This window comes from Typopeltis vanoorti, chromosome 19 (assembly GCF_054136105.1).
Source record: "Typopeltis vanoorti isolate ZY-2024b chromosome 19, IOZ_Tvanoo_1.0, whole genome shotgun sequence".
In the NCBI taxonomy this organism is placed as follows: Eukaryota; Metazoa; Arthropoda; class Arachnida; order Uropygi; family Thelyphonidae; genus Typopeltis; species Typopeltis vanoorti.
Genome location: NC_143567.1, coordinates 33,993,243 through 34,006,853, shown reverse-complemented (window position 1 = coordinate 34,006,853; position 13,611 = coordinate 33,993,243). Strand labels below are relative to the sequence as shown.

At 33.8% G+C, this 13,611-nt stretch overlaps 1 protein-coding gene across 1 annotated transcript in view; it reads left to right on the top strand.

Moving 5' to 3' along the window:
- noi (splicing factor 3a subunit 3 noi) overlaps positions 1–13,611 on the top strand; it is a 251,677-nt gene that overhangs the window by 189,369 nt on the left and 48,697 nt on the right. The window contains exons 10-11 of the mRNA XM_090408813.1: positions 6,308–6,376; positions 12,177–12,244. Coding sequence (XP_090264939.1) covers positions 6,308–6,376; positions 12,177–12,244 — 137 coding nt within the window. The remainder of the gene's footprint in view (positions 1–6,307; positions 6,377–12,176; positions 12,245–13,611) is intronic.

Here is a 13,611-nt window from a genome sequence, read left to right as displayed (position 1 = left end):
CAGATCGTCTGCTAGGGATCTTTCTTCTTGCTACATCCTCGTAGTCACCATTGCAAGTCTCTAGTTCATGCCTGATTGTTTTTACTGTATTCAGGGAGCATTGGGCAGCAGTCGAAATATCCTTATTTTGATGGCCGGCACGAATCATCATGATACAAGTTATTCTCTTCCATGATTCAGGTGGGTTCCAGCTATCCATCCTTTCTGACATCTTGTATATGAATGAAGAAGGGTCCAACCTTTTAAATGAAGAGAAGTGTGTGTTAATACATGTAACTTACGGAAAAATATAATTAATTATAAATATGTCAAATTTATCCCGAACACCCTGTATGTAGGGAATAGATCTTTAATAATGTTAATGACCTCCTCCATTGGAACATTCGTAAATAAAGATACTACATCCAGGCTGGCCATTATGTCCATTTGTGATGTCTTGACTTACTTCAGTTTCTCTACAAATTGTTGAGAGTTCTTAATATAGGACTCTGTTTGTCTAATTTTTCCTTTCTCAAATTCAAATCCAGAACTTTCTCAAATTGCTATAACACTATCACAGAATGGTTTTCCTACAAACATCATCAACAAGTTCCTGTGTAAAGACAACCTCCAACAACAAGGAACAGTCACCCACTACGCTTCAACAGTAGTCATCCCTTTTGTAGATTCAGTCTCTTCAAGATTAGCGAGAATGTTAACATTTCATAACATCAGAGTGGTATTTAAGCCTACCACTACCATGAGACAAGTATTAAGATCTCTTAAAGACAGTGTACCATTTTTCAAATATACAGGTGTTTATAGAATTCCATGTACGTGTGGCCTTTCATATATTGGGCAAACTTCAAGAAGCTTGGAAATCAGACAGAAGGAGCATGTTGGGGATGTCAATCACAACAGGACAGTCTCCTCAGGCTTATCACATCACTTTGCAACTTCCAACCATGCAATTGGTTACAGAATTTTCAAGGAAGCGGCAGTGGTATTAAGAACCGGTAACAACCTCAACAGAAATCAGGATACCATACTGAAAGATATATGGAAAAACTTAATCAACTCACTCAGTTTAACGGAACTACAATACGCGAAAAATCATATAACACATGTGCATACAACATGTATCCATGATACTGACTTAAGCTTCTCAACACATGCACGTATTGTCATGCATAGTTTCAAACTTAACTGTCTAACAGTTAGCAACGTTTCTGTATTCACTCATATTTTTTTGTGTGTACCGTTCAGCCTTGACAAAGTTAGACAGTCGCTAGCGAAACTAGTAGGCAGGATTATATTAATAAAGTACCGATGATCTCATAACCACAAATAGTCTCCACAAACTCTATCTAAATTTTTAGATAGAGTTATTTCAGCCGTTCTTTGGTTCAGTCTGGAAAGATAATAATTTCCCAACTGATTACTATTTCCAATTTCTGTGCATATTATATGGCTGTATTTAAAATTGTATCAAAATTCAAATTATACGTCTCACTTTAGTATTTGCCAATGATAATGTAATCTCACTGCGAAGCGTAACCCTCTGTGTTTCTCACATAAACGCCATGTGTGAAGCATAGCTATTGTTCATTTGCCCTTCATGCTTTCGATATTTAAAATTATATTAATTGATAAATTAAAGTGCTCAAAGTTATCCTACAATTAATCGCATTGGACCAATTAAGATAAGCGCTGACGTGCTCTTAAAACTTTCAAACATCAGTAAAAACACAATCATACGGTCAAATTCATATGGAATTTGACTGTATGATTCAGTTTCATAGTGTGGGTTGCATAAGCCGCACGACAGCACACCCAACCTAAATGGGCACACGATGCCACTGATATATATATATATATTTATCAGGGGCATATGTTCCAGGTGTGCTAGGTGTTTACTAAATAACTTAAGTAAATTACAACATACAATAGAATATGCATTAAATCAAACTTTAATGTATTTCCAATATTTCGGCAACGTCATGTTGCCATCTTCAAAAGGAACTTACAATAAAGACACGTGCATGCAGGCACTAAACACAGTAAATGAGAATGAAGCGAGGTAGCTATGGTTTTCCTAAAAGTCTTGATGGTACCCCTAGTGGGTATGTAGGTATTCTTGGCCATTGGGCTGAAGGTCTCCTGATGTAAGCCTCCCAAAGTCCTTGTCCTTGTGTTCTGAAATTTTGCAAAATTTTAGCAAATTACCAAAATCTTAAAAATACATGACTTGACCTCTTGTTACAGACCATATAGAAAATTGGCATTCCTTATCCGCTCCACTAAAGATCAACCACTCCCCCTAGACCTACCTGGTGTATACCAGGTCCCTTGCAGCTGTAAGTTGTCCTACTTTGGCCAAACAGGCTGGACAGCGAATATCAGAATTTCAGAACACAAGGACTACATCCGGTTTCACCAGTACAGCCACTCTGGTCTTGCAGGCCATGCTCTGGATACACGCCACAGAATATGATGGAAGAAAGCCACAATAATGCGCCGTAGCAAGTTTAAATATGAAAGACTATTCATGGAATTAGCCTCAGCCCTTAGAAACATGCCAAACCTCAACAAGTTTGGTTGCATGAGACTGCCCCAAATTTGGGAGGCTTACATCAGGAGACCTTCAGCCCAATGGCCAAGAATACCTACATATCCCGCTAGGGGGCACCATCAGGACTTTTAGGAAAACTATAGCTAACTCGCTTCGTTCTCATTTACTGTGTTTAGTGCCTGCGTGCATATGTCTTTATTGTAAGTTCCTTTTGAAGATGGCAACGTGACGTTGCCAAAATATTGGAAATATATTAAAGTTTAATTTAATGTATATTCTATTGTACATTGTAATTTCTTTAAGTTATTTAGTAAGCATGTATAACCAATGTTGAAGCCTTTCTACGAGAATGTGCTAGGTGTGTGGTGCACCCTCACCGGATAGCAATATCACCGATATTATATTCTATTTTTGCCTTTATCCCTGCTAAAGACTCCCCTAATTGTTTCCTGGCTTTGCATGATTGATAAAATTAAACACAATATAGTACTGATTCATGAAGAGGACACTTTTGAACATGTAAACATTGATTTACATTCGCGTTAATAGCTCAGTATGCGGTCACAAATATGGACATTTTTGAGTGTTTTGAACAGACGTACAGATGGCACGGCAGGTCAAATTCTTATCAGTCCAATGGTTTTAAACCACCTAGAAGGTGAGGCAGGGTGTCACCAAGACAGTAGCACTCAGAAATCAGTGGCTGTGATTGGTTATTGTGTCAACCAATCCAATTGGACATTGTGATTTGTCATGAGTTGCTGTTTTTGTTTTCTGAGTGTCATCTATTTTGCATGTGTGAATTGTGAACTGACATGTTTAGGATATAATTTTTAGTATACAGTTTTTAATACTTAATTTTCTATAAATATTTTACAACTTTTTTGCCAATTTTTATAATGGGGAAACAGTGTTGACGATCTACTGAATGTCCTGTTTTCTGCCAGAGATTGCACGATTGTAGTTGAAGGAAGTAAGTCTTGTCCTCCTCTTCCAAATTTACTGTTATATTGATTAATTCAAATATACCATCTAAATATAGCATTCTCCTTCATTATTGTTTTCTAATATATCTTAAAACAAAACACATTGTCCCCCACTCTACGCAGATTTGGTCACAATTAATTGATAAAGTATTCAAAGTTATCCTACGATTAATTCCATTGGACCAATTAAGATGAGCACTGATGTGCTTAGCACTCTTGAAACTTTTATACGTCGATAAAAATGCAATCATATATATAATAAATTTAGTTTAATCCTTTATCCAAGTGTAAGCAAACAAAGTTTGGGCCTGAAAATATCTTCAGGATTGAGGTAAGGTGGTATATCCCCTGGCAACTCGTAGCAAAGGTCGACCAAGCTCTCATCACTTCTTGTCTCAGTATCTCCTATAATGCATAAACTTCCATAAACTTCCAACAACAGATGGAAGATGCAATGATATGGTTAAATTGACGTGAATTTTGTAGTGCTGGTTGCATAAGCCACATGACAGTACACCCAACCGAAATGGGCATGCATTGCCACTGATATTTATAGTTTTAATTTTCTTTTTTTATGCTGAATTTTTATATATGAGTTCTCATATACAGGTGAACACCAAGTTACAAACATAATGTGTTCTTGAAAATGTTTGACCATTCGAGGTCGTAAGTGAAATTTTTATTTTTTTTTCATAAGATGTATCGTTAAATTTCTTAATGCATTTCTGAAATAAATTACCTTAATACAAAGATATTAAAAATGAATAATTCAAAAATAACTAATTTATTCAATTAAATGAATTAATTAATCAGACAATTTCCTTGTTGGTTCCTTCATCTAAAGAAATATAGTATATAATAATAACTGTTAGTACATGGCCAGTATAAAGTTATTTTCATATTAATTAAGACAAAAGTTAATTATCTATTTTTACAATAAAAGTTTATTTTAAAAATTACATAAATTGAAAATAATTAAATTTTCAATTTATTTATTTATTTGTTAGCAGACCAACTCTTCCTCGATGCCTTAATGTAGAAAAAACAAGCATATTTAACGTTCCATCTTTTAATAATGGTCTTTCCTTTTTTATGTATAACCAAGGACTGCACGAGCTTGCACTGCAAGTATAATCAGTTTTATCTTATTATTATTTTATTTTAGTCTTTTAAAATTGCTTCATCTGCTAAAACAGCCAGCATTATATACACGACCAATTGCAGCAAGCAATTACCATTTTCAAATAGCTTAATTATGCCCAGTTTTAGTTTCATTTGAAATCAGTTGATTTCACCACTTTTAGCACTTTTGCAATTATTATGTTTCCATTTGTTTTCCATATTTCAAAGGTAATAAAAAAATAAAATTGTATATTTAAGTATTCTATTTTTTTATTACCTGCAACACATTATTAACAGATGAAATATGTTCAACAGTTGAAGAATATTCAATATGACAGAAAGGGAAGGGGGATTACTGGCTAAACACTTTCCATTGCACATTGTAAAATATCAATGAACTCCATGCATCATAAAGTGTTTGTGTGCATGGGGTTCTACGGTTGTTAAATGAATTTGGAGTCAATTTATTAGTCCATGTTCATAAATGTGAATTGTTCATATCTTGTAAGTTTAAGTAGATGTTCACCTGTATATGAATTCTCATGTGAGAATTTTATATAGGACCATATAAAATTAGCTCCTTTGAAGTATCTCTTCAACAGGAATTTGAAACTATCAAATAAATGGCCCTGTACAACGGTTATATCCAAAATCCACACGTAAAACATTGACAATTTCTCTTAGCATCCTTTAAGGGAAGAAGAGAGAGAGAGAAGCCTACATTACCTTTTTTTTCTTATATTAAAGACTTTTCTGGTAGCAAAGATTTTTGAAGAAATTTTAACTCATTTCACCTTCGAACTCATCAACCAAATTAAATCTCTTACCCTCTCCAAAAGACAAACTGTCACTTTTGTGTGCTACCTGGCTTACGAAATTTCATGTTCTTGCAACTGGGCTTGTTTTGGTCAAATGGGAAGATCATTCAATAAACATATTTCATAATGCCAGAACCATATTTAGCTTATCAAAGCTTATAAATTTGGCCTAGCTCAATATGGAAAGGACACTAGCTATGTAATCCAGGTGAGATAATACCTAACTTGTGCTGCAGAAGTCTTATTCCATTAGCCTTAAATTGTAATGACTACCTTTTTATTCCAAAAGTTTGGGAACTGTTTTATACAATATGTTGAAATGAAATATTTGTGATTAATAAAATATTTTTCTCTGGCATCCATATTTTATATTTCATGAATGTATGAATTTTGTGAAGTTTAAAAGGAATTTAAAATTTTATGAATTTTAAATTCTTTTTAACTTTAAATATTTATTTCTACAGTTAAGTGAATATTCATTGAAGTATAAGGATGCATGTTATAAAAGAGAAACACAGTTGCTTAAATTCCATGTTTAGTAAATAATCACATAAACATTATAGAAAAAGGTTATAGTGCATATTCTTTCTGTTTTGTATAATATTTGTCTTTGATTTAATGAAATTGAGTTTGCAGTGCGAAAAAAATTTTAAACATGAATAAATTGACTAGAGAATTATTGGTCAATTGATTCATATTTCTTGTTTGGGAAACTGATGACAAATCCAATGCTTAACATGCAGTTTTAGATTTAGCAATATCACTAAGGAATAATATGTCAAAATGTTTTATATTCTTCTCTAATAATATTTCATGTGTTTATTTACTAGAAAGAAACTGGTAGTGCTCTAACTCATGCTGGTGCCCATTTAGACCTTTCTGCCTTTTCATCGTGGGAGGTAAGTTTTTTTTTTGTTATTACCAATAAAGAGGATTACTGGTCTTTCCACAAGTAGAGATGTGTATGGAATGGACTCTGGAAATGTTTTAGAACATGTTCAAGAGGAATGCGATCCATAGTGCATATGAATAATTGAAGTAGAAAAAGTCTGCTCAAGGCCCAAAATGCTTAAGTACTGCAGTATAAAAATTTTACATTGGCTGCACTGTGTAATTCAGGGGATCAAATTCCTGTTGATCGCAGTAAAGTTCTCCTGGTACTTATCTTTAAAAAGGAGAAATAAAATTAAGTGGAAGAATTACAGATGTATTTACTACTGGGTATTCCAAATAAGATTTATGCAAACATACATGAAGGTAAGAAAAATTGTAGAAGAACAGCTGGGTTTGGGCCAAATAGTAGTTGTCAGAATCAGATTTTCACTTAGACAGTTAGTAGAGAAAGCATAGGAAACACAGTGCAGCCCATAAGTTTAAGGACTTGATTTGTGCATGTACAGTACTGGAGCGATCTATTGGAAAACATAAGTAATACTAATGTCTATCCCCCCCCCAAGAGTAGGGGTAGGGTTAGTTTACATTTAGTAGTGTGCGAGTTATGATGTGTAATGTAAAGTGCTTTTTCTTTGTACGTCATGAATATGAAAAGTGAACAGAAAATTGCAATTAATTTTTGTTTTGTGTTTAAAACGGATCTTTCTGTTATGTAAACCCTAGAAATGGTACAAAAGGCATATAGAAATGAGGCTATGAACCGATCTAATGTCTTCAGGTGGTATTTGCAATTTTGTGACAGAAGGGAGTCATAAGTTCATGAGAGAAGTGACTGTCCCAGATCAACTCAAACTGGAAAACATTGTTGCTGAGCTGGTGAAGAACAATTGTCGAATCACATTGTGGATAATAGCAGAGGCTTCAAACATCCCTGCAAGCATCATTGTTCATGTTTTAAGTAAAGATTTGGGAAGAGAAAGTTGTGTGTGTGTGCGCGCGCATTTTGTTCCACACGCTTTGTATGTTTGCATAAATCTTATTTGGAATACTCAGTAGTAAATACATTGTCAGGACATTATCACAATGCAGATGAAAATTTCTTTGATGATATCGTCACAGATGAGATTTGGTATTTCGCTTATGATCCTGAAACAAAGCAACAGAGTTGTGAATGGATTAGTGAGACATCTTCCACACCAAAAAAAAATTGAGATTCAAAAAGTCAAGCATCAAAACAATGTTGATAATTTTTTTTTACTCTCGATGCATGATGCTCAAAGAATTTGTACTGTAGGGGAGAACAGTGAATTCAGAATTTTAAAAAGAAGTTATGGATTGTCTCCTGAAAATGCATTCAATGTGTCTGTCCCACTGCATTCCAGTCAGGAAATTTTTTACTGTTGCATGATAATGTGCCTGCCCACAAAGATGCAAACGGGTGTTGCTTTTTGACACACAAAAGTATCCCCACCCTCCTTACTCACCATATTTATCCCATCCAAACTAATTCTTTCCCCAAGTTGAAAATGAAAGGACACCAATTTGCGGGTGTTCTGACAATCCAAAAATCTATAACCAATTAATTAAGACAGTTGAACAAGTGGCGTATTCTGCAGCTTTCCAAAAACTGTATGACCATGCTAAAGCTTGTATAGATAATAATGAATCATATTTCAAGTAACAAATATATTTTATCTTTCTCTCATCTATTTTCAATTTTTTATAATTTTGTACTAAAACTTATGGACTATGTATAACATGGATATACACGTATGATGAAAACTGGGCATTATATAGAACAGTCCATACTCCATAGTCTATGTTTAAGTGATAAGCTTAGAAGCCAGGATTGATAGTGGTACAGGGAGATGGTTTGATGCAAAATCAGGCATAAGATAAAGGAAGACACTATTTCCACTGTTATTCATCGTCTATATGGATCTGATCCTTAACAAAACTGAATGACTGCTGTGCCAAATCTTGCATGAAAATCAAAATAAAAAGAAAAAAACTAAAATAGGCAATAATCAGGAAAATATAAACAGCAATCCTGAATGGAGAACCTAAAGGACAAGAAATACTACAATTTTTAGTGAAGATCAGAACTCCATGGTGGACACAGGAAGTTAAAGAGGCAGTGAAGGGAAAGAAGAAAGCATATCAAAAGTTCCTGGCAAATAAGTCAGCTTGTGCTCTTAGAGAATACGGAGACAAATGTAAGAAAGCTAAACAGTGTGTAAAACTAGCTAAACAAAAGTCATGGGAGGACTTTGGCAAGAACATAGAAAATAAATATCAAGAAGTTGGCAAAATATTCTGGAGGTTGTTAAAGAAGCTTAGGAATGGGAAGAAAGAGTGCTGTAAAAGGAGTTAGAGATGATAAAGGTGACATGAAAACGGGAGAAAAAGATATCCTTGAAGTATGGAGTAATTACTTTGAAAAACTGCTAAATGAAACAAGCAGTGATGACAGCACAGTGATACAAAATACTGACCAGACATGCAGTCAGGAATACATATCCATACATGAAGTAGAAAAAGACTAGAGACTGTAGATATGAGAGTCCTGAGAAAGATTAGGGGCGTGAGCCTTGACAAGTAACAGGCTGATTTGGAGGAAAATTGTAGATAGGAAGTTAGTAATGATGCAAATTTTTCATGTAGTACTATCATATCCTGTACAACCCTTGAGAGTACATGTCAAGAATTTGATTATGATGATGATGATAAATTAAATGTAATAGATAATAGAATAAACTAGTAGAAATAGATTAGAATAGTAACTGGTCAAAGACTAGACTGGAGAGAGTTAAGAAAAAATTAGGAAGTGGATAGATGGAATCAGTAGCAGAATCTCACAAATGATGATATTAGGAAGGAATCGGACATTATTACCTTTCAAGAATGTGTGAATAGAGCTAATTTTGGTGATATGGCCACTTAAATAGAATGGAAGAGGAATGGAACAAAACAAATGGTGATGTCAGGAAGTTATGACAGAAAAAAAGACTTAAAGGAAGATCAAGGTCTGGGGATGGATTAATGTAATACCCTGCACGTGTGCACACACACACAACAACAATAACTTGATCTTCAGCCAAAAGACTGAGAAATGAGATCCCAAAGGTAGTGAGGTAGTATAATACCATTCAACTTGTAGTTAAGGTGGAACAATCTCCAAATACTTTGCCACCTTTCAAAAAAACTTTTTAATATCCAGGTTCCTAGTGCGCTATATCAGATATTAATATGAAATATATGATAAGAAAATCTGTTCTATCTTCTTGAAATCTGATATTGGCCAAAAATATTAAACTGATTTTATAAAGGTGCAAAGTGTTTGGATCTTGATCCACCTTTTCCACAACTTGCCCTGGTATTGCACTACCTCTCGAGTTCACTTCTTGGGGCAAAAAGAAACACACACACACACACACTAAACTGAAGCAAAAGTTTCACAAAACACTACATTATCTTATAACATGTAAAAAAAAAATAACAAAGTTAATATCAAACATGATTTTATTAACATTTAAACACAACATGTAGGGAAAAAACTAAAAATAAATAATACAAAAAGAGAAATTATGAAATATTTTATTTAATATGATGAGTGCTTCCATAAAACAAAGAAGGATTCATTTTTATTCACAGGAATAAAAAGATTTTGCTCACACCCTATTCTTTCCAAAGACTGGAATGAAATTATCCTTGTATAGTGTTAAACATCCCTTTCACAACTGCAAATACATGAAAAACAAATAGCTTTATTGTATCACTAAATACGGTGTGAAGACAATTAGAGTCTGTGTACTAACAGACTGGGTAGTGACAATTAGTGCAAATTGGAGACAGAAAATAAAAAACCCTGCTTAATGAAAAACATCTCCCCTTCCACATTACATTGCATACAGGCAATAAATTTTATATATAATATAAAACTTAAAATCAGAATCGTATGATTAAGACATTTCATCAATAAATAATAATTTGCAAATAAAATTTAATTGAAAATATTCAAACTAGAATGCTGTATATATTTAAAACTTTGTAAAAATTTGCTGGCTTGACACAGAAGGGACAGAATATACTGTCAAATGAGTTCCCTCTTGAAGGGGAAATGTGGGATGTGACACAATCTGACATGAACATGTTAAAACTACAAAATCTGCAAGATGCACTCTGATATTTTATGTTCAATTTCATTAAAAAAAAAAAAATCTGGTTGCAACTCACTAAACAGATTTCATGACCCACTAATGGTCATGAAATCACATCCCACGGCTTGAAAAATACTGCCTTTGAAGACCGAGAAATAAGACCTGACAATATTGGACTGGCATATAACAGACTACTTGAAAGGAATATTGTAAATAGGTAGCTAATAATAATACAAAGCTTTTCATGAAGCACTGTCATAATGTCCTGTTCACCCCTTAAGGATATAATATCAGGAATTTCATAAAGATGTTTTCCTATTTATTATCACATGAGCATTTTCTGTGAGGTACAAAATTTCATCATGCGAGATCCATACTTACTATTCACACAATGTCTATCAAATTTTTTACAATGATTCTTTGAAATGGAAATGCTTGTAAAACAATAATAAACATAATTTGGAATGCAGGGACTTTTAAAGTCTTTGATGCCAAAAGGAAATGTGTTTGGACAGTGTTCAGCAACTCTGGATATGAGACGAGTTCATTCATCAGTCAGTGATTCTTTCTTTCATTTCATATTTTAAACTAAAGTAGTAGTACTGTCAATTTATATTCATTTAATGGAAATGGAATGCTTACAGTGTCCATCTTTAAAGATATTAAAGTTGTTGTTTTTTAATTTAATTTATAAGCTCACCACCACAGTTCTATATCTGTTGCATGTCTTTTTCTTATTTGTTTGTTTTTTCCTTTATTCAGAAATTGATGCATTAAACTGAATGTCACCATATTGTTTTATATGTGAAAATGGCTATTAGTTCAATGCTAATAAATGTAAGGTCATTTATTAACATTAAATATTACATTTATTAACAATGTTACTAAATGTAATGTATAATCACTTCAGTCGGATTATATATCCAATGTCATATTGTATTGGTGGGATTATGCAAAAGAAACTGATGAGGCTAGTAATCTTGGAGTTTAGGGGTCATATCACAAAGATTGTAAATATTGCAGAGGATAATTGCAATGCTGAAATTAATCTTGACATGTAAAGATAAGGAAGTCATTTTGCCTCTTTACAAGGCCTTGACAAAACCTTGCTTGGACTATTATTTACAAGTCGGGTCTCCTGGTTTCCATGGTGATTCTGATACAGCAGAGAGAAAGTGTCAAAAATGATATCAGAATTCTGGAATACTGATTATGATTATGAAGATAGATTGAGAATTTGTAGTCTGTAGATACCAGCAATCAGGAGAAAGAGAGAGAGGTGATATGATTGAGAGTTATGAACTTCTGAAAGGGTTATATATTTCAGAATTTTCAGTGTAGGGAAAGGATATGAGGGCATCCTTGGAAGTTGTGAATGAATGCTGTCAAGAAGGAGGTGTGGGCTAGATTTTTCTCTCATAGAGTGGTGCGTGATTGGAATGGATTGCCATTTGATGTTGTGTGTGTAAGTAGAGTGAATGAATTCAAAAACAGGTATGATAGCTGGTGCAAATAGTATGGCCTCCCTCGATGAGTTTCTGACTCCCTGGAGGGTCTCTCTTAATAATATTAATAATATAGAATTTTGCTGAAAGTAATTGTTCTTATTTTATTTTATTCATTTTATTTATTTATTTATTTGTAGGAACTTGCATCTCTTGGATTAGATCGGCTCAAGTCTGCACTGATGGCTTTAGGACTCAAATGTGGAGGGTAATGAATTTAACTTGGTCATTGATTGTGTATTCAACAAATAGTACACCGTATTGATAAAACAGATTTTCTCCTGATATTAGGTGATTGGAATGCAAAAGTGGAAGAAAAAGAGGAATGAGGCATCACTGGAAAATTTGGTTTAGGACTGAGGCATGAATCAAAAAAGAATGTTGGAATTTTGTGTTGCTTTATTGTAAGCACCTGCTTTCAACAACATAAAAGAAGATTGCATACATGAACTTCACCAAATGGAGAATATAGAAATCAGATAGATTATGTTGTTGCCAGCAGAAGTTGGAGAAGTGCTATCCAATCAGCAGAAACACTACCTGGTGTTGGACAGATCATGAATTATTGATGGCTGATGTTAAATTGAAATTAATAGCTAAGAAGAAAGGAATGGACAGTTTAAATCATATTAATGAAGCATTTAAAGTAGAAGAGTCAGAAATAAATTAAAACATTTGGAGAAGACAGGAAGAGAATTAGAAGAACTGTGGGAAGAAACAAAATGTACAGTCTTGGAAGACTAAGTAAAGGAACAAGAAAGAAAGATTGTAAATGGTTGTCAGAAGAAACTATTTAAATAGCAGAGGAAAGAAGAAAAATGAAACTTGAAAGGGTTAGACAACTGAGTGCAGATTTCCAGAGACAAGCTAGGAAAGATGAGGGAAAAAAACATCTAAACAAAAGGTGCAAGGAAATCGACGAAAGCAATATTACAGGTAGAACAAGAGATCTGTTTAGAAAAATCAGTGATGTTACAGGGAAGTTTATCCCTACATTAGGAGTTGTAAGAAGTAATTTGGGAAAATGTATGATGGAAGAAGAAGAAGCAGTGAAAAGAAGATGGAAAGATTATGCACAAGAAAGATAATAATATTGAAGGAGAATTTGAAAGGAGAGAATTTGTTGAGGAACCCATGATAATGAAAAGTAAAGTGATATCTACAATGGAACAGCTGCCAAAAGGAAAAGCTCCTGGGGCTGACGGAGTGTCAGTGGAATTATTGAGAACAGTTGGGGATGAAGTAGTGAATATATTATCTGAAATTTGTCAACAGGTTTGGAAGAAAATATACTGGCTTAGAGTTTGGAAAATATCAGTATTTATCCCAATTCCAAAAAAATCAAATCCCAGGGATTGTGAAAATTATAGAAACATCACTTTAATTTCACATGCAAGTAAAGTGATGCTGAAAGTAATCCAAAAAAGGCTGGGGCCATATGTGAATAGAGAAATGCCACAAGAACAGGCAGGCTTTAGGAGAGATAGAGGAACTAGAGACCAAATAGCAAACATGAGATGGATTATGGAAAGAACAAGAGAATTTCAGAAGGAAGTATTCATCTGTTTTATTGAT